This window comes from Colius striatus, chromosome 12 (genome assembly GCF_028858725.1).
Source record: "Colius striatus isolate bColStr4 chromosome 12, bColStr4.1.hap1, whole genome shotgun sequence".
Classification (NCBI taxonomy): Eukaryota; Metazoa; Chordata; class Aves; order Coliiformes; family Coliidae; genus Colius; species Colius striatus.
The window spans coordinates 22,639,264-22,665,875 of NC_084770.1; the positions used below are offsets into that span (position 1 = coordinate 22,639,264).

The 26,612-nt window shown below is 46.0% G+C and overlaps 1 protein-coding gene across 11 annotated transcripts in view; it reads left to right on the plus strand.

Moving 5' to 3' along the window:
- The window catches only part of VEPH1 (ventricular zone expressed PH domain containing 1), a 98,538-nt gene that overhangs the window by 50,628 nt on the left and 21,298 nt on the right, over positions 1 to 26,612 (plus strand). For 10 of the 11 annotated variants that reach the window (XR_009819512.1, XM_062005612.1, XM_062005611.1 and 7 more), the window contains 4 exons: positions 2,482 to 2,691; positions 3,545 to 3,939; positions 18,279 to 18,418; positions 22,939 to 23,073. Coding sequence is in view for 10 of the 11 variants with exons in the window: in XM_062005612.1 (XP_061861596.1) it covers positions 2,482 to 2,691; positions 3,545 to 3,939; positions 18,279 to 18,418; positions 22,939 to 23,073 (880 nt within the window). In the remaining variant the exon portion in view is untranslated. The remainder of the gene's footprint in view (positions 1 to 2,481; positions 2,692 to 3,544; positions 3,940 to 18,278; positions 18,419 to 22,938; positions 23,074 to 26,612) is intronic. The other variant, XM_062005616.1, reaches the window with a different exon arrangement.

Sequence of the window (26,612 nt, forward strand, 5' to 3'; positions counted from 1 at the left end):
CTGGAGGTTTTGAGGTGGTCATCACCATCTACCACTTCCTTTCTTCAAACCTGTGTAGCTGTTGGATTTGAGGAGGTGATTATGTCTGGACATTGACTGGCCACAGGGACCTACGCTTGATCCATTCACGTTGCCTCCATCTGCAGGGATCTGAAACCCTGGAAGCAATCCCATCTCAAGTGGGTTTTTGGCCACTTCTATTTGTGTATGCTCTTCTTAAACACCTGATGAGGGATGTTGATAACAGTGCTGGAGCTCTAGAGAAGTGTTCTTCAAGTTAGTGCATCACTCTTGACTTACTGACCTGTATGTTTAGATCTCTTTCTACAGAGAATCTGCAACCAGTGAAAGGATGAGTGGTGTAGCTCTGCCTTTGCAAGCCAGGTCCTTGTGCTTTCTCAATAGGTTTGTGCATCCCTTTCCTCTCAAAAACAGCCTGAGCTTTGGTGTAAGCTGATCCTGCTCCAGCAACCTCAGCAATGTACCGAATGTCTCCTGCCAAGATTTCAAACAATAGTTGATTGTCCTGCTGCTGGAAGGGGAAGCCAGCAGGAAGGGCTGCCAGGCGTCCCGTTGGGCATGGGGTGGAGGCTTCATTGAACCTTTCCCTTGGGATTATGTGCCTTTGGCTTCCTGGGAGTCAGTGTGAGCACAGAGCTGGGTGCATGTGAGAGGAAGCGGTCCCGTGGTGACATGCCCAGGGCTGAGCACTCTGCCTCCCTCCACAGCACTTGCAGTTGCTCCAAAACCCTGGGGCACCAACAGGGTCCAAAGCGAGGTGATGGCTTGAGGAGCACCAGGCAGTGATGTCTCCTGGGTGCACCAGTTGGCTACTGCTGCACATGAGGCAAAGAGGACTCACTAACCTGCTTCTTCAGCAGAAGCATTTCCTTTTACTCCCTTCACAAAGCCATCAGCTCAACAGGAGAACACTGGACAAAAAGGTGCTGTTCTGAAAGGCTACTTTCATTTCCAAACCTCATCGAGGCTGGCTGGTTTGGGTCTGTCACTCACAGACCCCAGCAGTCCATCAATCCCCCTCCCTGTAGCCAGAGGGCTTCATATGTATTTACATACCTAACAGACATTTTCCTTATACTTAGTTCCCACAATGGGGGTAGTGTTGAGAGTTCCATTGGAGTGACAGCTTTCTAATACATTAAATCTCGTCCCACATCCCCAGAAAGGTTTGTTAGCAAAGGTCATACCAAGGATCTTTATTACAGAGGAATATATTTTCCCCCAAGTGTTGTGCAGTGTTAATATATTATGAGATCTTGCCTAAATTAAAAACAAAACAAGGCAAAACTTGCCAAGTCCCCCGAGAAGCATCCCAAACTGCCTTTGTCAAAACAAACGAAAAAGAGCACTTTGTGATGCAGTTTTCATGGCTGTCCTGTTTTTTAAACATGCTTTTTTTATCTGGTCATTTGCAGTATTTGGGAGTTTTAATAGGCTTCCCAGCTGTGAGCAGGACTTGTTGAGACTCTGCTGCTTTGAAAGTGCTGTGTTAAAACTCTCATTTGTGGCTTTCCATATTCCTATTATACAGATGTAGCTGTTCAGATGTTTGCTCATCAGGATAAACAAAACAAAAACCCCATAAAGAAATGGTCAGAAGCAACCCAAACCTGTTTTAGAGCTGTGGGTAGAGCTTGCAGAGTACATTCTGTTAAATACCTCATCGTTCTCTAAGATATTTCTGGTTGCCTTTGTACAGCCTTCATGGGTTTTCAGTCCATTAGCTGCTTGGCAAATGTTTACCAGCAATATATATAACAGCAGATTGCTTTTCATCCTTTTAGCTTCCCTTCAACTTATTCTAAAGTGACCTTCACATTTTACTTTAAAAGACTACATATCCCAGGACTAATATAACAATCAGGTTTAAAAGCTAACAACTTCCCTTACAGTCCTTACAAGTTTGTTTTAACTCTTAATTTTCTCCTTCTCTTTTGCTGTACTTCAGTCATGTTGCTCAAAACTTCTCCTGAGCTTGTTTCTGCCCACGTGATGAGTTTTGAAAGACATTTTTCCTTGCCCAGAGTACAGTAATTCAGTAGGAACTGCATGTACTTTGTCAAACGTTTTAAACCACAGACTTCTATAAACTCTGCAATTAGCCCTACTGCTGGTTCATGGAAATAATGCAATAAGTTGCTGTTTAGTTTAAGTTTGGCTTAAGTTCAGCTGGGAAACATTTTGCTCTGTGACTATCAGGGAAAGTGCTGGGTTTTGCTTACGCAGACATAGCACGTGCTACTTCCAATCCAGTGTTGTCAGAGATAGTCAGTGTTTCTGATCCATCTGACAGAGACATTGATCTAGGTGTTTTTGAAAGTGATGAATCAACCTCTGAGAGAATCTCTGCTGAAACATAATTGTTTAATAGCTTAACACAGGTCACAGGCAGAAACGCAGCTTCAGCATCGCTATGAACACAGTGTGCCGGAGGTAAATCTCTGCTTTCTGCTTCCTTAGGATGGAAAACGACCCTGAAACACAACCTGCTGTACCACTAGATGGTTTAAAATCTGCTGTGAATGGAAACAAGGAAGATGAAAAGCTTCAAGTTAAAATACAGGCTTTTGAAGAGAAAATAACTGTTGACAACACCACTCCGGGCTCAGTGAGAAGATACAGTTTAGGCCAAGTTTCTAAAGAGGAGAGGAAGGATATGAGATTTAACAGGTATGGCTCTCAAACCTGTGAGTGCTTTTGTAATAAAGCTTTCTCCAAGCACTGATAATCTGGTCAGATGCATGGTGCCTGTGAGCATCATAAGTCTCATTTTAACCAAATCTCACATCCATAGACTCACAGGCTGGATAAAATCTTTCTAAATCCTTTATTTAATCTTTTCTGTGCCCTCAAACAGCACAAGAGATAGGAAAATATGTGCAGACAGATATTACTAGAAAGGCAGGTGGAGACCTTTCTTGGGTGTTATTGCTAGCAGTACATATCAAATGTTCAAATCAAACTGTGGCCGTGTTCTGGGCTCAGAGGGCAGCGTGCACCCACACTGTCCTTAGGCTGCCTGTGCACTGCAGCTTCACTGCAGAGTTTTTCTCTTCTTGCTCCAGCATTTGCCTTTTCAGTCACTTCACTTCTAACCCTTTGGAGGCTTAACTTCATCCTCAGCCTATAAGTATGGGGGAAGGAAGGACTGGAGGCTGACTCTTGGCTTGGTTAAATGGCTGCTGGGTGGCATTTTGATACTAAAGTGTATACTTTGGTCCTGGGGCTATGAGTTTCTTGTGGATAGGTTGAGTAGCTTCCTCCATGACATGCAGATGTTGTGGTACACGGACAGTACTTAGTTGCATGTGCTTGTTAAAGCTGTGACTTGAGTTTTGCCTTTGAAATGTGTATTTACCCAAAGACACTTGTGTGATTTCATGGTACTTGGCTCTGGCAAAGCCAGCCCCACGCTCAGCTCTGTGAACCGGTGGCACAGAGGTAACTTGGAAGAACGTGTGTTTGGGTGATTTTTGTCTTACCTCTATTCCAAAATGTTTTCCCTTTCCTTATCACGTGCCAGGTCCAAAAGCCTGGCTCTGCACGCTGTCCGCGTGAAAGGGGGCAACTCGGAGAGCGGACAGGAGGAAGACAACGGGGAGATAACTGCTGGTATCTCCTTCACCGAGATCTACATTAGCCAGGAAAATGACAGACTGCCTTTTAGTGTTGATACTGAAGCCATGCAACTGGGAAATTCCTCAGTCTCACCCCAAAACATCGATTACTTGGAATCAGCAAGTTTGCCTGACTCTGCTACAGAAAAGGTCCTAGAAGGAGGCACAGGGGCAGAGATGAGCCCTGTGGAATGCCAGGACAAGCTCTACTTGCACTTGAAGGAAAACCTGGATGAAGTGAAAGCATATGTCACAGAGATTGGGAGGAAAATTCCCATCCCTGATCAGTGTGTAATTGAAGGTAAGAGGTCTGAGCCTTTCCCGTTACATGAACCAACACTGCGCTGAAAGCCCTCTCAGGGTTGAAGCAAATGGGTAGCAAAGAGCCTCTAACACAGAGCTCTGTGGAGTAACACTGGTTTTATGAAACACTATCATTCTCAAATTGCAGTGTTTTGAAGCTTTCCAGGACTGATATCCTTTGGGGATATAGTGCAGCCCTTGTCTGTCCCAGACTCCCGTGAAGGGTAACGTGGGGATTGGCTTTTGGCTGTCAGAGGCAGCAAACCTTTAGCTCTCCAGAAAAGGGCAGGAGCTGTCACACCAAACTGAAGGGACATGGCTGTTGGCTAGGGCTGGCAATTCCTCTGGGCACACTTGCAGTGTAGACTAGCAAGTGGAACATCACCCAGCTCCAGGCTGCAGCTTCTGGAGCTGTTAAAACAATCGTGGAGCATTGGGTGCAACACGGCTCATCTGTGTCACACTTGGCCACTCAAGAGGAAGGGTAAGTACATGCTAATTCTTAAGCCTCTCTGTTGGCCTGCTGGGTTGGTCTAGAGCAATTTTGTCTCTCTTTCCTTATTGTCACGATGCTATTAAATCAGTTCACTTACAAGATACATCAGCAATGAAACAGGTCAGGACCCTCAGGTCAGGACATTCCAGTCTGGCCACAAAGCTCCTGGAAGGCACAACAGAACGGGATTCCCCGTGCTCTGGGTTGGGTTGGATCCTATCTCACCACTTTCCTGGGGTTGTTTGATGCTTTCTGCTTTCATCCAGGCTGGGTGTTGGTTTTCAAGTGCAAGCAAGCTGTTTTTGTGAGACTGTGGGGGAGGTGGGCTGTGCACTGCAAGATGGGTCCTTGATCCTGCTCTTTGAAGCAAATATTTTAGGTTGGGTTGCGAGCAGCAGTTGCTTCCTTGAACACAAATTTGTGTGCATCCAACCACTTGCTGGTGGTCACAGGCTGTTTACAGCCCAGCCCTTCAGTGGGCCACATTCATTCCAGAGAATAGCTGAGTCAATAAATTAATTTGTGGTCACTTAAAATGTCATCTTCTAGTACCACAGAGCTTCAGGCCCATCAAATATCAGCTTGTGTTGATAATGTATTTATTTGCTTTTCCAGTGGTCAAGCAGTTGAAAAGCACTCATGACAGGGACATAACTATTACTACTTCTTAAAAGCTTGTGTTGCTGAAGAGTTTCCTAAGTCTCTTGAATTCCAGGTTTCCCGTGTGGTAGAGTTAATGATCAAACTGTTGTTGATTATGGTGGAAACCTGAGTGTGAGCTCTTTGAAGTGCTGAACGCTGTGACCTTGCATTAATCGGACACGTTGGCTGCTTTAAGATGCATCTCTGAGTTTGCTTTCTGAAGTACCTATGGTGATATGTTCTGAGCATGTGACTGTTCCTAAATTCATTCAAACCCTTGTAATTTCCTGAAAAACCCTCAGCTAGCATTCTTAGGGAAATTCTTTGAGTGGGGACACATGTGGAGAGCAGGAGATTTATGTGACTCATTCTGAACACGTTGAAGAAATGCTGTCTGGCTCATTGCACAGGGGACAGCTTTGCTAATGTTTCACATATTACGTAAACTGCTCCATCCAAAACCTTGCAATTATTGGACTGCTGTGATTTCTGCATGCTGTAAAGGCCCATTCAAATGTGTCTGTTCTGCTTTTCCAATAAGATGTTTAGAAAACAGTAAACAAAAAAAAAAAGGTTGGAAGATATTAATGTCCACGGCTGGCTAATTCTGTGCTGGTTATGTAGGAGTTTGAACTGGAAATTCAATATGTAAACCCTGGAAAATACAGAAAGATAGATACTTCAGAGGATTTGAAGAAAATAGGGGCCAAGTGTGTTGCCAGAAAATAGCACTGCAGTGTGCTAATAAGAGAGAGTGCAAATTTCCCCACTAACCTTTTGTTAGTCATGCCTTTCCTGGGCTTTCAAGGGACAGCTCACACACAGGTCAGCAGAGCATTAATGTCAGTTGTAAGAATTTCCAAGTGGTGATGGGCCAAATTCTGTTCACTTAAACAGAATTCAACTCCCTTCTTGCATTCCTAAGGATGGTGGTTGTGTCTAAGCTTTGGGCAGACCGTCTGTCAGAGCGGTGAACTCCTTCTTGCTGAAGGCTGTGGCTGGGTGGCATCCCTGAAAGGATGCTGCAGTGACATGCTGGTGAGGGCAGAAACAGCGTGGTGTACACCTTTGGGTACACCCAGAATCAGCACACATGATCCCTGACAGATCTGAGTGCAGTGGGAAGGGAAGCAAGAGGCTCCTGAAGGTTTTCCACATTCCTTGCAGAAAGACGAGAACTTTCAGGTCAGTGCTCAGCAGCTGACAAAAAAGCAAGTGGACAGGGAAAACTTTAGAAAGAAAACCAGATACACCACATGACACCATTATGTCATTCCCTGCATTGATTGGAGCCTGAATCTTGCAGGGTGAAGGAGAGTGGTAGCAGGAGCGTGAGGATAATCAGAGATAATTCCTCCCATGTGAATAGAAATGGATTTGGATTCCACAGTCCAGAACAGAGACAGCTGAGAGAGGTTTCCAATGTGGTGAGTGACTCAGAAGATGAACTGTGAGCAGTGGCTGTCTGTCCTAGTACAGGTACTAGAGAACACGTGAGGAAGTTGGCAGGAAGCACATTCAAAATACACACAGCAGGCATCCCTTAACACATAAGCAGATACGTGTAAGGCAAGGGCAGAAGTGATTGCTACAGACCATAAAGTATGCTGAAAGGATGCCTGGTTTCACAGGTGGCTTGGCAAATTCATTGATTAGAGCCATTCAAGGATTATCAGAATAATACCAGCCCTGACTCTGGAAATGCCAGACCTGCAGGTACCAGGGGAGCAGGAGGGAAATCACTGCTGTGTGCTCGTTCTCTTCCTCCACTCTGCACCTACAGCTCTTTTACTCACCCTTTGCAAGCTAATACCAGGACAAGGGACTGGGGAGACTTTGAGTGGAGTCAGAATCACCATCCCAGCATCCCTTCAAAGGACAAAGAATGGGGAGAAATTTGGTTTCTCAACCAAAGTAGGAGAAAACCGAAGGACAACTTGATGCTGGTTTTCGGCTGTGTACAAGGCAGTGAAGGCAACAGCCCCTTGTCCCTTGTTGGACAAGGCAAGAAAGAATGAGATTTAAAACCAATTCAAAAGGCTCAGTTTAACAGTAGGAAAAGCTCTGTGCCTTATGCTGACAGAGGAGTTTATGGAGGTTAAAAGCACATTAAAGAAACCTAGAGAGCTGGTTTAGGCAAGGCAAGGCTGCCAGCTCTGAAGAAAGGCTGATGCTCACTAAACACTGGCTGTTTTTTCCACATGCACCAGTTAATGTAGTGTAAGATTTTATTTCTCCTGAGGCTTGCCTTACACCATCAGACAGCTGTACTGCTGCTGCAGCCCCCAGTGCCACAGGCACTCCTGAGTGTGGGAAAGGGGGCAGAACTGACGAGTGCTCCAGGTCCCTGTGTGTCCTTGATGGCATCCCCTGCTCTCTAATGTTGTCTCTGATGTGCAGGTTTTCATTTCTGCTCTGGAGTCAGACGTTTTCTGTGTGGATCTCAGCCCTCACAAGACATTTTTGCTTTTCAGGGTGTGTTTTCTCAGTCTCCTTGTTGACTTACAAGCTCACTTGAATCATGCTTCATGTCAAAACGTATGTAATATTAAATGTTAGATGTTACAGCTGTGAAGGGTTTGTGGGTTAAGGACTGCAAAAGTCTTGTCTGTCACAGTCTGAAGATACCACCTATACACATTGAAAACTTGACATCTCCTCAGCTCTGTTATCTCATGTGGTATTTGCTGGCTGCGTGTACCTCAGGCAGAGGAGAGTTGTAAATTGGGTGATGATCCTACAGCAGAAGCAGGGTTGGGACTGGGCTGTCAGCCAGAATGTCTGATATTAAGAAAATGGTCAAGTTGATGGTGTTTTAAAGAGCAGACAAGATACAGCAGCTTACCAGATGCATGTGAGTGTGTGCATAAGGGAACTTTTTCACTGAGAGAGTTGTTAAGCATTGGAACAGGCTGCCCAGGGAGGTGATACAGTCCCTATCCCTGGAGAAAGTGAAAGACACATAGGTGAGGTGCTGAGGGATGTGGTTTAGTGATGGGCCTGGCAGTATGAGGTGAGAGGTTGGACTCGATGATCTTAAAGCTCTTTTCCAACCCTAATGATTCTGTGAATGTTTTGGAACTGATGCTGCAGTCAGAGAGAGGATTTAAACTGGGGCAGAAGGCAGGCATCTGAAACCACAAAAATCCATCCCTTCTAGCTTATTTGAGTTTGGGGCTGATGCTTCGCTTCAGTTCCTGCTTAATTTGAACCACTTTGCCCAGATTCCCATCTGTGCTATACCTTAAGCAACTTGAGGCATTCTTTCATGTCATGTTCATCACTTTAATCCTCTTAATCCTGTGGCTCGTTCCCTCAAAAACAGGAGAAAAGAAGTGCCACCATATTTGTCAGGCATTTTAGCTTTCATGATCTAAGCAAAATAGTTTTCATCAGCCCATATTTTTCCAGGTGGTTTGTAATCTTGTATCTTATCAGTACCCCCAGGATTTTGCAGATGGCAGTGGCCCAGACTTGTGCATCTATCATTTCCTAAAGGCTCTCAAGCTTGGCTATTGCATACATTGGGCAGGATTTCTGCTGCCTCACTGAGAGATGAAGAGCAAGAGCCCATGTCCAGGATCCCTGTGTCTCATTTGCAGTTTCCTCAGTGACTGCAGCAGGTGCCCTCTGAATGGAAACCCTTCAGCCTTTCTGCTTTTCTAGGTCTCCTGTACTCCCCAGGGCTGGCAATGGTTTTGTGTAGGTTGCTTTGAAATGTTTTGGTGGAAGGTGTGGCATTTCTGTGTTAGGTGCTATTGGTTGGACCTGCCAGGGTTGACTTGGGGAGTGCTGCAACACCCAGCTGAGCCCTGAGTCCTCTCTGTTTTACCTGGTGTGGCCAGATGCTGAAGGATTTGCACGTCTCCAGCCTGCCCAGCCTCCTTTCTCAAAACATATTGCCCAGGAAGATCAAGTGCATCATTCAGTCCTTGGTCACTCAAGTCAAATTCAAAATGCAGTGCCATCCAAGGAAAGATATTGTAACCCTTTTATAGCAGTAAGTCACTCCTGGCTCCTGGGTGCCCTACAGGAGGAAACACAAACAACAAACATGCTGTGGGACTAATGACAGAATGCTGGAAGAGGAGGAGGTGGCAGGGGAAACAGGTTGCAGCACGCTGGCTCTGAATCTGGTTGTTGTTATGTTTTATGCTGTACTGAGAGATAATGGGTACCATATGATGGAAAAGCTCGTTGCTCCCCTGCAGTGCTCACCTCTGAACTGCTCTGATAAATTCCAGCATTCCACAAGCCAAAGGCTGATTTGGAACAGATGGAACTCTGGCCCTTCAGTGGGATCACAAAGTTACACAGGCTCAGGCCAGCATTTCCACAGATCAGCTCTGCTGCTGCTAGGCCAAAACAAATATTAGTTGGCATTTTATTCTACGGGACTGGTGTTCCAAATGCATCCCAAATGGGAGGGCAAGCCTTGAGAATGGAAGTGAGAGCTCCCAGAATGGCCATGGAGCTCACAGTGATCTGCGTTGTCAGACCCCAGAGAGGCTCCCAGCACGATGGGGAGTGTGACAGGAACCTCATACCTGCCCTCATACCTGATAACTGCAAATCCTGGATGCTTTACACCTCAGCTAGGAGCACCAAGACACATTGCCCCAGTGGGAAAGATTTTCCTGCAGTTAAGCTAATCTGTGTGTTCTCAAATGGGACTTTTGCCCCTCAGATTTGGACTGGGTGTATCGAATGCTTTGTGGTGGCTGTCCAGACCCCATTGTAGTCATGTCTTCTCCGTTAATTTGTGTGTAACTTGCTGGGAGTGAAATCTGTCAGCATGCATGCAAAGCTAGTAGTGTTAGAAAAAAAACAAATCAGCATTTCTTGAAGCTGGTTGCTTTAAAAACTTCCTCTTTCTCCTATAAACTTATTTATTTGCATACTTATTTGTAATCCCAACTGAAGAGATCAGGCCAAGGAAGCTGAGGAAGCTTTAAAAGGCTTAAAACTGAAATGTATAAAAGCTGTATCCATTTCTTATTCTCTAGCTTCGTGTTTATGGGTGGGTTTGAGTCTATTAGGGAGATTTATGAGCATACTCTTGCTCCTATTAACAGATTTTATTTAATAGTGAAGGATTAGCAATGTAAATCAAATAATGCATGGATTGTTCCCAGAGCCAGTGACTTCATACCTGCTTGTCTGTATCTCTCCTGGTTTAGTCCAGCATGTTAAGCTGGAGTAAACAATTAACTGAAGAATGCCAGGAGAGTTGTTTATGTTTTGTTCTCTTTTTTTCTCCCCAGGCACAACCACTTAGTAGTGAACTTTAAAATTGCAACATATATTCTCTTGTTTCCTGTAGGAAAAACAAGTTGTTGCTTATTCTTTTGCTAGAAGCTTGAGACTTGCCAACAGATGTGATGAGAAACGTTTCTTGACTGGTGGAGCATTTCCTCGGGATCTTGACTGAGGGCATTTGGTGACCATGTGGGGTTGTTTTGTGCCTTGAGTTGCCTTTCCCACGTTCTGTGTGTTTTTAAAGCCTTTCCTTATGCTAGAGGGATTCTCTTCTTAAGCCAAGCCAAGCAGGAAAACACATCTTGGTGCATCTGTCTGGAGAAGATGTGCCCAAGCGTTGCCAGTGGTGCAGGAGAGCAGGATGTGGGTGCAGCTGGGTGCGATGCCCAGGGGGATGCTGAGGTGAGGGGCAACTCGAGTGGAGGGGTCTGCAAAGAGCTCTGAAGTGTCTTGGCTTAAATTTGCTCTTGGGTGCTCATCAATAGGGATAATATACATGGTAATGGGATAAAACAAGCCCTTGTTCTATCTGTTTGCTGCATTACCCCAGTAGATCCCCATCGCCTTGCTGCTAGCAAGATGAGGCAGAGCTACAAACTTCTTTCATCTCCTGACCTAACCAGACTGGTGCTCTAGCCTAAACAAAGCTCATCAACACACACAGTCTTCTCACCTAATTAACCTGCTTTGCACCAGAGCTCTCTGACCTGTCCCTGGGGTAGATCCAGGCTGGCCACCTTTCCACCTGGATGTGGGGGTCACAGGCTGCAATTCCAAGTGCTGAGAAACTGGTTTCTCTGCCATTACAAAAGGAAGGGCTGGCAAGACACAAAATACACTGTCATTTTGTCAGAGAAAGAGCATGGTTGTGCTGATGGCAGCCCCTGGGTGCATGAGAAGCTCATTTTTCATGGCAGTAATACAGCAGCAGCATGGCTCTGGAGGTGACTGGCCTTCAGACCAGGGCACTAGGTGTGTATTTGCCCCTGACTGCCTATGCTAAGTCAGTGCCACCATGAAGACTCACCTGGTGTCCCATTACCCTGTCCCTGAACTGTCCCTTTCCTCCTTGCACAACACATTTCGACATGTTGACATGTACAAGCGATTTTCCTGGCCCAAGCACTGTGATCATATCCATCATACCTGACTCCAGGAGCTAGCCTCTTAAACAGACATCAGGCAGGTCTGTCTCGTTTCTTTTCCCTTCTCTTTTTGCACAGCCAAAGCCTCTGGGAGCCGGTGCAGTGCAGAAGTGCTCTTAGAGCCACAGACCGAGGGGCTGAAATGGTGTTTCCTTCAGTGCTAATTTAGGTCAGATGGGCCAGGTTACTCAGTGAAATAGAAGTTGGCATAAACACCCTGCTTCAAATTTGCTTTCCACGTTTAGAAGTGACAGGAGTTTTTAAAGTACAAACTGGTTCTAGTCTGTAAATGCGTAGCTTAAATGTGACCAAGGTAATAGGCTTAATGTCCTCGGGGAAATTGGTTAATTTTTTCCTTCCTTTCCCCCTTGCATACTTTTGGCCAATTATTTTAAAGAGTTGCAGATCCACCTTTGCCATAGTTTGGACTTCATTGCTTTAAATCACATCAAAAGGACCTTTAGTCAACATTGGATTACCAGCACTCACCAAGACGTGCTGTGTGTTGGGAGAGCTCCTCCAGAGCAAGTAGGTTTTGTTGACAGGACTCTCCTGTCTGTTGCATCTTAACTGATATCCTGAAAGCTTCCTGGAGCTAAATTAACCTTTCCTTACCAGGCAAAGTCAGAGTGAGTGGTTACGTGCTTCCACACACGGAATTACACAGAGATTCAGGGAACTAAGTTGTCTCCGCCTTCATAGACTGAGACTGGTTTCTTTTTCCCTTCAAAGCTTTTTCACTAACTCAACCTGCAAGTGGTTTGTTTTTGTTCTTCCTAGCAAAAAGTCCTGTCTGGTCCCCTTTCCCAGCTAAGCCCACAGACCTGAGCCCCGCTCACTCCTCAGAGCCCCCTTGGTCAGCTGCTGTGCATCACCAAGTGCAGATGTGGCCAGTTGCTTTCCCCAGGAATGACTGACTGCCTTCTAGTCTCACAGATGTCAATAACTCTTGCTGTGCTGTATTTGCTCTGCTTTAACTCCTCTTAAATCCATTGGGGTTACACAGGTTGATATTTGGTTCATAGTGTTTTATGTAACTTGCAGTGATGGGCTGGTAAAAGTATGCAAAACAACTTACCTAAAGCTCAGCCAATTTCTCTGTGTGTGTTTTAGGAAAGTCCCAAATGCATCTGCTTAAACTGCATCTCATAGTGAGTACAAAAGTACATGCCATTTGTAAATACAGCACTGATCAAAAAGGCACCTCTTCCAGTCTCAGTCAGAGCACAAGTGTGAGCACGGATGTGCTTCGCTCCTAAATCATCCTGACACGCTTCTCTACAGCAAAAATGACCCATCCTGTTGGGCATTTGGAGGTTTAAATAATGCTTCATTGAGGTCCTTGAATAAGATATTATAGAAGTGCAATGTTGTGTTAGAAATATCAAAGCCCCTGGTGAATGTTGTTACTCAGCTGCAGCAGGGTACAGTGCAGAGTCTGAATCAAAGTGGCTACAGCAGTGGGGAACTACTTGTGAAGGGTACTGCTATCACTTCTAGAAACATTCAGTGCTTCGGTTGGGCTTCTTAAAAATGAACATGTAGCATAGAAAAGTTAGTGCCAAACAGCCACTGGGTGTTAGGATACCCCTTGCCATATATAATACAGATATCTGAGAGGATATTTTGAGCACAACAGACTTTGTTAAGCTGTCAGACAATGCTTGAGATCTGTGTTTTTATATGGGATGTAGTACAAGAGAACTCTACTGACATGGTTACATTTGAATAACCTATTTTGTTATTCATGATGCTTGCAAGAAAAAGCTCCAGAGGTTAAAGATCTCTCAAAACTCTGCCCAGTCACTGGAGCTCTTGTTTTTTTGTGAGCAGAAGTGCGTGTTCCTGGGTGGAAAGGCTCCAGTGGGCAGTGCTGCAGGAAGGCATTGCTTTTCCTTCAGCTCCTTCACCTTCAGTGGATGCTGTCAGGTTCTGGGAGACTATGACCCAACCTATGTGACCATTACAGGTCGTGCTTTAAGTTAGAGGTGCTGAGGACCACGGGTTAGTGGTGGGCTTGGCAGTGTGAGGGGAGAGGTTGGAATCCATGAGCTTAAAGGGCTTTTCCAACTGAAATGATGCCATGGTTCTATGCAGTGCGTGTACATGCAGTGTGTGTACATGCAGTGTGCCCAGCTCACGTGCTGTGAATTCCCATGGTACTGGCATGTCGGTTTGCACGTGAGTGTAACAGTGCTAGATATGGGTCAGGGTCATCTTAGTCCTCATCACAATAGGCTTATTATTTCAACACCCCTTTGCAGTGATTTTGGGATAACTGAGATGAGCTGCTAGGTGTTGAAACTGGTAGTTCATTGCAAACCATTGGAAAACACACGCAGTGAACATTGGCTTCTTATCAGACGTTGCCAAAGTCAGCACATCAAATCTAGCAGAAATAGCTGTGAGTCATCACTCGTCTCATACCAAAGGTTTGCAGATTGTCTGAGTAGGAGGCTTTCTTTCAGTTGCTATTGAGAAATGAATGCTGCTTTCTTTTCCAGGAACGTTTTGCTCAGCCAGCATGGGCTCTGGAGATTGAGCTGACATTTATTTTTGCATCTATCATCAGCCTCAGTGTTTTCTCAGTGTCACACACAATGTCTCACTAAGCAATTTGTTAGGGGTTTCTGTCTCTCCATATATTCCTTGCAATGTTTTTGTTCTGCAGCATTTTGGAACCTCCTTCATGTCCCCATCAAACACAACCTCACCCAGCACTGGGCACTCTTTCTTAGTTGCCAACCAGGGATGGGCATCCTGGAGCTCTGCCACCTTCTGCTTGCAGCTGCAGTGACTTCTGTGGGAGCCTGCCCAGGTGGGATTTAATCAGTGTGATGTGGCCCTCCTGATGGTGACAAGAAAGCTGGCTCTGGGCTGTGCTGCCCTGCACAGTTGTTTAATGCACTCCAGCATTTCCCTGCAGCCTCTGAGTGCCTCCCAGGCTTCTCATCAATTCCTACATGTCTAAGCGAAACAATAAGCACTGTGCTCACTGAAGAGCAAGGCACTGACTGCCAGCTCCCTTCTGCAGTGGCAGTACATGGTTTATGGTCACTTTTAGCTTTATGGTTTCCCATAATGAAGCATTAAACTTTTCACACAAGTGGACCAGGGCCAAGCCCCTGCTGCTGTTTGAGTGTAAGGTTTAGTTAGCACCTGTGATGTGTAAACCAGGGGTTTACAGGGGAAGCATTCTATCTATAGCTTCTTTGGAGACATCATTTTGATCTGTGCTTTGATGTGTCCCAGGACTTTGTGCAGATTCTTCCCTTCTTCAAGGTGACATTCTCCTGTAATACATTCATTTTTCCAGACCTACATGAGAGGAAAGAGTGTGAAGTCTCCCAACACCAGTGAGTGTGCCTCTCCTTTCGTTATGTCTGGTGAAGCCAAGAGCAGTGACCTCACTTCAGCTCCCTTTTTTCCATCTCTATCTCAGTGCAAAGGAAACATCTTTAAAGTTGTCCACTGCTAAATGCACTCTCTAGAGACAAATACGGATGGGCTTTGGCATTGACTCACCCACGGGTCAGGAGAGCTGGGGCTGATTTAGGTCCTTCCTCCTGTCTCTTTGCAGGGAGGTGATCTGGATGATATTAATGGTCTTGTTCTGATCAACATGGTTTTTTGACTTGGTTCATGAACTCCTTCTCTGGTAGGAAAACTCATTGCCTCCTGATGCCTGTGGCTTTTCCTTTGCTTTTGCTGTCATTCCTTCTGGCCCCATATTGGCTTCTGTACCTGCCCATCATTAAAGATTAATGAACTCCTCATGTGTTTACAGATAAGGCAAGCTTCATCTGCTGTAACACCACTGATTATCCCATGTAGGTGTTCCTCAGAGCACTGTTGACACGCCTTGCTCTGTGGTCCCTGCAGTCTGGTTTGGCTCCTGTGCTCACTTCCAAATACCATGCATTGCTGTGGCTTGTGTGTGTTTCCCCACAGCATGTGTAGTGACTCTGCTGGTTTTTGTCAACTTTGATCTTCCTATGCCTGTGCACTCCTGTGCTACAGCGAGGTCTCAATGAGCTCTGCATCCCCAGCTTGACAAGAGTGACTTTTTTTCAGTAAAGTCAGGCAGCTTTGTCAGAGGATAATAAAGTGGTTTCCACTTGCCAGCTTCTGAAGTTTTTGCTCCCAGCCTGACAGCCATCTGACCTCTCTGTAGCATCTTCAATGGGTTCCAACATCTCATTTCTGTGTTTCCAACAGCAACCTGACCCATTGATACTTTGCTCTAGGGACCCATCCTTTTGTACCTCTGATAAACTCTTCACTCACACATCGTGGTTTTATGTGAAATACTGAATTTGTTACATTTCTCTCCCCTGCTTTCCTATCTTGATTAGGTGAAAGATGCTGAAAAGAACAAGTATTTCCAGATGCTGTGCTGTTGGGCAGAAAGACTGCCTTCTAATACCAATCTTCACTGTTGCTGGTTCTCACTGTCAGTAGATCCACGAGGCTGGATTTAAAATCTCTCCTGTTAGCCAAATTTTCTAAGAGATTACAACTCATTTTTCCAATGAGGATATTTTCCTGCAGTGCTTTATCCCTCCACCTTTGCCCCAGGGTGACTCACTGGGATAGCACAAGCCTCTGAGCACTGCTCCCTCCCATCTGGCCCATGTCAGGTCTGCTCTGCACCGCTGCCCTGGGAGCTTTTGTTGGCTGACCCCATAGGGAGCTCTTGCTTCTCCCTGAAAACACTTTGACTCTGTCCTTGTGGGTGCTGGCAGGAGAAGGTCTTGGGAGAGGAAGGCAATGGTGGCTTTGTGCATAGGTTTGTCTGTGTGTCATTTCTGCCTTTATCTAGGAAACAAGTGTGGTGGCGGCAGCTGATGTTCCCCCTGGGATGGATTGTTCCCCTCCTAAGTTCATCTCTCCACTTTGATGAAGAGGGTACAGCTCTCTCCTGTGTTTGCATCAAGGTTACTGTCTAAGGCCTTTCATGCCTTTTTCCCTTGAATAGCTGCCCATTCCTGTTCAAAAGGGGCTATAAAATGATGCCCCTTGAATAGCTGCCCATTCCTGTTCAAAAGGGGCTATAAAATGATGCCACTGTTTTAAGTTAATAAAGCAGTCTGATTAGGTTATGCCTAACATGCTGTTATCATTATGAGTAGTCATCCAAAGACACAAAACGAGAGCTCAGGGTCAGTATTTTGCAAAAGCACAATCCTGCATCTCAAGGGCTTAATTTCCAGTTAAAACCAGCACGGGAAGTTCAGAGTCAGGTAACATGACGTAGCATATAGCTGTTGGACTGAGCAGTTGATCCCAAAGGACACCTTCGCATTACACATAACCACTGCAGGATTTTTATCAGCAGATGACGTGGTCACAGGTGGCATAAACAGACAGTATTCCACAGAGCACTGAGGACTGGAGATGCTTTGTCTGTCTATCTGTGCCCTGGAGCCAGGACTGTGAGTCCAACTGCATTTTTGGAGCAAGCCTGGGTGTTGAGTGGGTGACACTGAGTCACAGCTGTGAATGGGCACATCCCACCTCTCCCAGTGGGTAACTGTTGAATGCATCTGAAGTCCCTTGTCCTTGTTGGACCTAGAGCTCTGTGGCTTTTTCTTCTCTATGTGCTTTTTGCTGCAAAGCCTGTGGCTGTGCTGGCAGCTGGGGCCCGTGGGTTCTGTCAGCAGCTGCTCTTGCAATGGATTGCTGATTTGAGCAAGTGACAGAATCCCTGAATGGTGGGGGCTGGCAGGGCCCTGCAGAGCTGCCCCTGCTACAGCAGGTTCCCCTCACTCAGGGGGCACAGGAATGTGTCCAGGTGGGTTTGGAAACCTCCTGAGAAGGAGCCTCCACACCCTCCCTGGGCAGCCTGGGCCAAGGCTCCCTCATTGTGTCACATTGTCCCTTGTGTGTTGTGCCTCTCAGAGAATGGCTGTAAAAGCTGCAGCTCCCTGGCTTAGTGTGCAAAACTTGGATATGGCCAGCAAACTCATAGTGTCTATGCTCAATGAGAAGTGAGGTTTGCAGTATCTGGAGCTCCTAGAAGCCAAGCTGCAACCAGAGCATCTCTGCATGGGCAGGTTCAGCCTGAGCTCTAGGGCTTGTTGCTTCTGAGTGGATGGGGAGGGGTGATGTGGCTCAGAGCCCTCCCAGGGTAGGAGTGTGAGAATGCTCTTCTTTGAACATCTGGTACTTCTGGTGATGAGTGTATAAGATGGCCTGTCCAGCAAACATACTGTGTGCACAGTAGTGTTGTAAATGGATGTATGAATCTTTGGGATCCTGGAGCATCTGTTGCAAAGGAGAAGCTGCACTGCATCCTCCATCCCAGCAGACACCAGCTCTTGGATGCACCAAGTCTCAGCCAGGATCCACAGAGCTCAGGTCCTCATATGGCTGTTTCTTATTAGGAGATGTTTTTTTCCAACAAACTCCTTGAACAAATGATGTCTTGTTTTGACAGATCTGTCTGGTTCAATAAGCAAAATGATAGCACCAAATGCATGAGAAAGCACAAAGACAAACAGTCTGACCATGCACTGTCCTGCACCTTTGCATTGGGAAGTAAATGATTGCTATGAAAGATTTAAAGCATTGGAGACTAAATTTCTCAGTTCTGTCAGATGATTTGTGCCTAATTGAAGAGCACAGACAGAGCAGTGCCCTCCTCAGCACCTCAGGAGCTGGCACAGACTGAGATAACCCCAGCGTGGGAACGTAGAGCCACGTGCTGCCTGACTGCGTGTACACTGCTCATGGGCAGCTAAATCTCTGTCTTTTTCTGGAGATGACTTTAATATTCTGTATATTTATTTCTAGATACTGTTACAAGTTGTGTAGCAAAGCTGTTCTTCAGCTGTCCCCTGAAGGGTCATTACTGCCTGTACAGCAAATCCAGTTTTACCCTCGTCAGCCATCAGCCTCCACTGTGGATCCACCTCATGTTCCTCTTTCAGCAGGTAGGTGCAATGAGAATCAGTGGTACCTCTGCACTGTGCTTGGAAAAAATTGCTTTTTGTGATCAACCTCTTTAAATATGCTTCTCATCTAGAGTGCCTTATGACCCTTGTGACTTCCCAGAGGGTCACTATAGCAGACTGGAGTGATTTTGCAGTTGATGAGTTTATACAACAAAATCAAACTGTCTGGAGAGATTATCAAGCCTGGGGATAAGAAAAGTGGGGTCAAACCTTATTGTCCTCATTCAGGCAAAACTTCCAGTTAGTCCCTGGTGCCTTGCAAAGGAATGGGGGCATTGCAAGGGGGTTGCAGGGGAGCAGAATCAACCCCGAGGCTGCAGTTGGAGGTCAGAGGTGCAGCACCCACTGGCATTTTTTACTGCAGAGGCTTTGACTGAGCAGGATTTGCAAAGCTGATCAGTGGTGTGCTTCCCAAAGCTATGTTCTCACATTTAATACCATTTGCAAATACAGCCCAGTGTGTGGAGGTATGTAGAGTTTCCTAAGTAGGAAATAGTAGGAAATTGTAAGAGAAAAGCCTTGTTCACAGCTCAAGGTGAAACAGATGGCTTTTGTGTCATAAAGGTAAGGCTCCACTTCTTAACCTAAGTAGAGCCATTCATAGTTCACCCCACCCTAATCCAACCTTAGAGACACAAAGGATTTATCTGAAGTTTAAAACATGCCCAGAGTGTTGTGCTGTGAATTTAACAGCTCAGATCACTCTTCCCTGGGTTTGCTCCTAGAAATAAATGCAAAAAAAAAGTGCTTTTCAAAAGAGCAGGTCAGTAGGAGGTGGTCAGGGAAGGTGAGGGCAGTGACAGAACAGAGTCAGAAACAGGAATGAGGAGGCAAGATGAAAGAGAAAAATAAAGGAGGTGAATTGCTCTGTAAATGAAAACCTGAAGAGAGAGGTTGAACTTTAACAGGACCTGGAGAGAATAAATGAATTATGTTATGTATGTAACATTTTGTTCCTGATGAAAGGAAAACAGATGTTGAAAAACAAAGAGAGAAGTAGTAAAATACAGAAGGCTGAGCTAGGAGGAGCAGAAGCAGAGGAGCTGGGGCAGCAGAGCCCTCACGCCTCCCTCTGTGCACAGCCCTCGCCACCCTGCCGCTGCATTTTAGCACAGTGACCCCTGCTCTGTCTGCAGCTCATGCTTTGAATCAGTTGCACTGACAATTTAGACAGTGATGCATCTTTAACCCTTGGGGTTTTACCTTTTCTGAGACATTTTTCACTGAAAAACCTCACTCTTTAACTCCTTCCCAGATTACTCTGAATTTGGCCCTGCCAGTTCCATCTCTGACAAGAACTACTGAGCACTGTGTAGTTCCCAGCCCATGGGGGTAATATTACTACCCTTCCTCATTCCTCTGGACTTATATGCCCATTGCCCCCCTTCCCCACGTGCCCCTGCTGGGTCCTGCTTCCTTTGGATGCTCTCCCCAGAACACTGCAGGTCTCCCCATTCATAGAATCCCTGCAGAGCTGCTCCAGCCCCAGTCCCTGCTCAAGCAGGTTCCCCTCGCTCAGGAGGCACAGGAATGTGTCCAGGCAGGTTTGGAAACCTCCTGAGAGGAGCCTACACACCCTCCCTGGGCAGCCTGAGCCAGGGCTCCCTTACCTCAGCACCAAAGGACTTTCTCCTCCTGTGCCAGGGGCACTGCCTGTGCTCCAGCCTGTGCCCGTTACCCCTTGTCCTGACACTGGGCACGGGAGAACAAAGGCTGGCTCTATCCTCTCAACATCCACCCTTTAAATATTTACAAGTGTTACTGAGGTCCCCCTGAGCTCAGGCTTCTCTTCCCCAGGCTGAACAGCCCCAGGTCTCACAGCCTTTCCTCCTCACACATGTTCCTCTCGGCATCTTGTAGCCCTGCCCTGGCCTCTATCCAGCACTTCCCTGGTGTCTTTTGAGCTGGAGAACCCAGAACTGGCTTTCCCTGCCCTGGGATGGGTATTTCCATTTGTCCCACTGAAGCTATTCTTTCCAAAGCTTTACTTTTATTCCCTACAGTCTTGCTAGTTTGTTCCAGCTGTGCCAGGGCTATCCCAGGCTTAGGGCTCCAGTGCCAAGGAGCTCCCAACAGAATCCCCCTGCTCTGCCAGAACCAGGCTCAAAGCAGTGCAAGTCAGCTTTGTGTCTTTGCAAACATGCTCTAAACACACCACTTTGTGTTCTTTTTTTGGGAAAAAATGGTTTCTCTTGTATTGCAGCAAGCACCCGAGTCTGCTGTGCAGCAGGATGGTGTTTAATCTCAGATAATTTATGGCTTTCTTTTGTTCAAAATCCCAAAGCTTTTAAGTAGTGGATCTATAACTATTACTAAATTAAATACAGGACACTAAACTCAGCTGTGGGATGATGTTTTTTAAGCCTGTGGAACCATTCAAGAGGGAAATTTGACATAAAGTGTATTTATAGTCTGTTTATAATAAGTTAAATGAAAGACTGGTGATAAAAACATAGTTTTCAGCAGCTCCATCACAGATTCACAGACACATGACTGGTACACAGTTTCTGAAGATTTCAATACCAATTACCATGGTTTTGTTCCTTTTTTTCCAGTCACTCCATGTTCTGTTTGGCATTGCACTCTGCAGAAGTAAAAGCAAGAGAGATTTATTCTCTCAGGTCTCCAGAACAGATCCTTAACTTCATGGCCCCGTTTTCTACTTAGTTTCAAAATACTAGTGAATAGTTACAGCATGTTTCAAAGCCCTTGGATGGAATCTGTGAAATGGCAGATTGCTGGTGTGTGAGATGCACAGAGATCTGTGATGTGGCGAGGTGAGGGTCAGTCTCTGATCCCAAGTAGCAAGTACAAGAGGAAATGGACTCAATTGCCCCACGGGAGGTTGAGATTGGAGCTGAGGCAGAACTGTTTCCCTGAGAGGGGTGTCAGCCCCTGTGCCAGGCTGCCCAGGGAGCTGGGGGAGTGCCCAGCCCTGGAGGGATCCCAAAGCCATGGAGCTGAGGTGCTGAGGACCATGGGTCAGTGGTGGGCTGGGCAGGGCGAAATGAGGGCTGGGACTCCAGGACCTTCCAGGGCTTTCCCAACCCAAATGATTCTGTGATTCTGTGAAATTATCTTACAGTTAAGTGACAATTAACAAAAGGAACAAAATCAAAACAAAGGGTGAAGCTAGAGAGGTTATTCAATGGACAGGATGCTTAGTTTCACAGGTTCATTTGTTAGAAGCATCTTGTAAACCTTTATGAGCTGTGGTTTGATTTTCCTCCCTGGCTGGGACAGTGTCACCCTGCTCTGGCAGCAGTGCAACAGAAGGGCATGTGCACCTTCCTAACAGCTTCCCCAGAGCTGCTCATAAATTTGCCAAACACCAAGTAATTGGGCTGACATTGTCTCATGCCAGGTGGCTGCCTGGAGCTGACTGCTTCTCCCTTTAATTTTGGACAAAACAATCCAGCTGTTTCTGGCAGCTCAGCTGGGGAGAACAATTCATTGCCTCAGCCATGGTAAAATTCCTGGTAGAGTCTTAGCGAGGTGTGTCTGCGTGGCTTGTACCAGACAGTGGGATTAGGATTCTTGGATTTCTGCTTAGAAAGAGAAATAACACCCTCCAGGAAACCTGCGTTCAAGGACATGGTTCATGTTGCGAAATCAAATACTCAGAATATGGAAAATCAGATTTGCTGGTGCACTCTTCACTTGGCCCCTGCATGCTGATGCATTTTTTCATTACGAGATCATGTGGTAGATACAGCAGAGGCAGGAATGCCAAGCTCAGGCTTCTTGTAGCACTCACTTTGTGTGCAGTTTGTATAGTGAAGAACTCAGTGCTGTTGAGGCATTAGAATAATTCAAGGCAGGATAAGACTGTTTCCTTACCCTCTTTAGAACTGGGAGCTTTGGAGGTGACAGCACCCGACCCAACATGGGTTTCATCTTGTTTTGTGAATGTTCAGGGCATGAAAATTCCTGCTCTCTGCCAGCAAAACCCCTGTTGAACGTGTTCTGTGGAGGCTTTTTGTCCTGCATTTCATCCCACTGCCTGCTCAGTGCAGTCACAAGCATTGCACTGTTTCTCTTGAATGATCACAACGATCGAAAGCTTCAGCCAGGCCCAATTAAACACATACAGTGTTAAGGATCTCCTGATGTTGACTGGTAAATACACTGTCTTGTCCATAAAGATAAGTGTCACTGAGACCTACACCTGCTTCACAGAGGCGAGTGCTGCCAGTGTTTCCATAAAGTAGCATTTCAGGACAAAATGACATGCAGATTGCAATGTGTAGTAGTGGCTGGTAGGTAATGCTTGGTGAGCCCCAGACCTTACAGCCTTGCCACATAAAATAAACAACTCAAAGGAAATGAAATACTTGAGCATTTGTCTAACTGTGCATGTTGATCCATGGCAACTCCTCACAGAGAAATGAACTGATTGCTGGTTACTCCTATGGCTGTCCCACTGTAAGAACAAGATGTCCTGTGTTAATGGCCAAGGACAAAAGTGCTTGAAATCCTGTTTTCAACATCTTCTTCAGAGCTTGTTTGCAGAACCTTTGTCCACACAGAGTAACTCTGTGCAAGTCCTTAAGGCCCTGTGGGAGAAGACACAGCTGAAGGGGACACACAGTTTTGAGGCTGCCATGATCCAGGCTACATTTCCACACCAGAAGGTAAGCTTTGGGGTTTTATTCAGAAAAAAAAACCCAGAAGAACTTTGCCCTGCTTTTTAGAACAGCTGCACAAAGACCTGTGCAGTAGCTACAGCAAGTCTTTGCTGTGCTTAAACCATGACAAATAACCCTCTCTCCCCTACCCTGCTTCCCATCCTTTGCCTCAGCTCTAGGTCCTTTGCCTCCATCCAGGTCCTCTCCTCCTGGATGGCCACATGGCATTTGGCAGTGCCTTCCTCTGCCCTCCTTTTCATATGAAGCACTCAGCTTGTGGGGTGGTAGAAAACCATTACCCAGCTGTTCTGTTTCACTGGGTCCCCGTTGATGCTTTGTACTGTGCTTTGAAAGGTCTCCAGCCTTATTCCCCACCCCTCCGATGTGGTTCACGAGGATTGTTCCTGATGTGATGAAAACTACTGATGCTACACATGGATTGTTTTCCTACTGGCAGTTTCAAGCTCTAGCTGCAGATTAGCTGCCACTCTGGCCTGTTTGGCAGCCACTGAGAGATTCACCTAGTTAAACACAGGCTTGGGTTTTATGGAAATGATGATTTGCATGTGCCCCGTGAGTTACTCCCATCAGCTGAAAAGATTTCTCTCTCAAAGCTGTTTACTGTCTCTGGGATTTCAGTGAATGCTTTTTCAAAGCTATTAATCAGGCTTCTTGGAAAAGGACACAGTAGGATTGTAAAACAAACATCTATTTGTTCTTGAACGTCTTCATACAGCTCAGTGGGATGAAATGAGTTGTCAAACATGATTTTAAAACATCCTCTCTCAGGATGTTGTGTGTGTGAAGATGTCTGACTGAATCAGATTAATTCACTGAGGTTATGGCTGATTTAAAACCAGGAGTTTGGTTAGAAACACCTTCTGAACCCCCAAGATAACACTGCATGGGACTGAGAACTCCCATTGTGGCTTGTAAAAGGAGTAGGGGATCCCCACATTTGAGAACCAGCTTATTGGGCCCATTTTACTTGGACACAGTGGAGCTAGCACTAATTATTTTAGCTGCTATTGAAATCCTAGCCTGGCTCATCTGAAGGCATTACATCTGCTTTTCTGTTCAATACTGGCTTAACTTGAGCCCGTGCAAGATCTACCTGTCCAAAGTCAGAGCTGGTGGAGTGTGAAAGAGTTTGGGGTGAGTAAAGAGCTTAGGGAAGAGCCTTCACGGGTAGGATTAGATGTAGTGCATCATGCACACAAAGTCTACAAAACATATCCAGCACCCTAGAAACATGATTAGTATCCAGCACATGAGTTACATAATCCTGCTCCTGCTCAGATACCAGCGTTTGGCCTCTTTTGGGAGCTTCCATCACTCCTAAGAGTATCCCCGAGTTCCTAAAATAGCAGAGAGGGGGAAATGAGATACTGATCTCCACTGATTTAGTGAATTAAGCAGCAAAGTGAAGTCTGGAAGCTCCAGGAGATGCAGATTGCCCAACAGCCCTGGGAGGCTGAGGACAGTCTGGCAGATGTGATGCATCTGGAATGGTACAAGATTTTAACACTCAGCCTTGGTCTGCACCGTATGCTGATGGATTTACTTTCTCAATTTGGGTTTTGTTTATTAATACAGAACCTGAGCTTGCTTCTAGAGCAATATCCCTTCGGTTTAACTCAGTAGTGTCCTCTTGAGTCTTCTAAGAGTGAGACCTAGCCCTGCCAGAAGGAAGGTGTCCTCTTTCCAGGGCATTCCTGGAGTGACCTAGTCCTTACTTTGCATGACAGACTAAGCTTCTGCAGTAATCTGAAAGTTCTGTTTCAAAAGTTCTTCCCATTGCTAATAGAATCTCAGATATTGACAAAATGAATGAGATTGTGTGAATATTATCATACTGTTCTAGTGTTAATGTTATTTCTCTGCCAGTAGTGCAGGAAGCAAGATGATGGAGGTGTGATTGTTTCAACAAGCGTAGCCCTTTTGGTTTGAAATCTGTTGACATAAATGCAGTGTCAGCATCCTGTATTTTCTTTTACATGGGCTTTTATGCATCATGTGATGTGCCTGAATGCTTTACTGGAACTGAGGAATTCCTGGGCTGTGAGTGTGTGGGGAAGGCTCAACCCCCAGGAGCCACCAGGAACCCGGTTGGAGTGAACGCTGCAGCAGACCCTGTGCTTGATCCAGAAGAAATGAATGTGCTTCAAAGCATTTTGCAAACTTGAAGGTGGGGGGGGAAATCTATTACATCAAGTTTATTCCAGAGTAAATTGTGAGGAATAGTTCCAGGTTTACATCACTCCTCACTGAGTGCTTTCCGAACTTGGCCCAGGATGCAGGCGCAGGGCTTTGCGGCGGGTACCTGGCTTATAGAAAGCACGGCGAGTTTCACTGGGGCAGCCTGCTCATGCCACAGAAAATATTTACACAGTGTGGCTTAAGATGTGGCAGAAATAAAGCATTTCCAGATGTGCATCCTCATAGATTTCCGCTGGGTTGCTTCATCACTCTTTATCAAAGCACACGCAGGCCACACGGCACAAACTGAGCCGGTTTGGAGCTTGCTGCTGGATTCCTTGCATTGACTCACGCTGTGTTAGGAAAGAGGGATGGTGACCACTTTATGAGCCCCATGCCATGCCTTAAGAGAGTCTTTTGTTGAGCAGGCTTGCAAAAGAATAATTAACATTGTGAAGCCCTTGTTAGTTCTGTTCTTCCCTTTCCTTCATTTGCTGTTTCAGTTTATGCAGTAGAAAGATGTTTTCACGATGGAGACTCTGAGGTCTTCAAGGTGATGGAGCGTGAGGATGAGATAAATCTCTCCAATTAAGCTTCTTCCTCGTGTTTCCCTTCCTGAAATAAGTGGCTAATTGCAAGTTATTTCAAGCATGCTAGGGCACAGAGTGGAAAAGAAAGACTGCTGCGTTGGTATTTTGGTGGTATCTGTTCTCTTTCAGTCTAGAATTGGCTCACTGCAGCTGCTAGAGATATTTTCGCAGGATGGAGAAGCTCCAGGGCTTTTTGTTCAGCATGATCCATGTGCACTTATAATGTCCTGCACAGACCCATCAGCAGCACCATCATTGTTTTGCCTGACTTGTGTCCTCCCAGCCACCGCAGTGGAAGGAGGGTCAGGGCATGTTGGTGGCTGTGCTCTGCTCTGCCATCCCCTGCTCACAGGACATCTGCCCCTCCATGAGGAGCTCGCTGCAGGGGACTGGTGTGTAGACTGCCTCACCTGAGGACTCAGCTCTGCTGCCCAGGAAGGATCTGCTTGGGATCCCACACTACCCACAAAGTGTCAGATCCACTGTCCACATCCCAGCTGGAGAAACACAGAGAAGCTGTGTGGTGCAGTCAGCTGAATTCCTCAAACATGCAGAATTCCTCTTTGGAGGAAAATAAGAACATCAGTATTGTATAAAGAGCAGTTACAGAGCAAAATGATGGGGTTTTACCTGTGATCCCCAGTATAAGCTGTATGGAGCATGCTGGGGCAGGACAGCCTGGCATCTGACTGTGCAGTGCTACAGATGCAACTGAGCAAGACCTCAGCACTGAGGCATGGGAAGCTGAAGGAATTG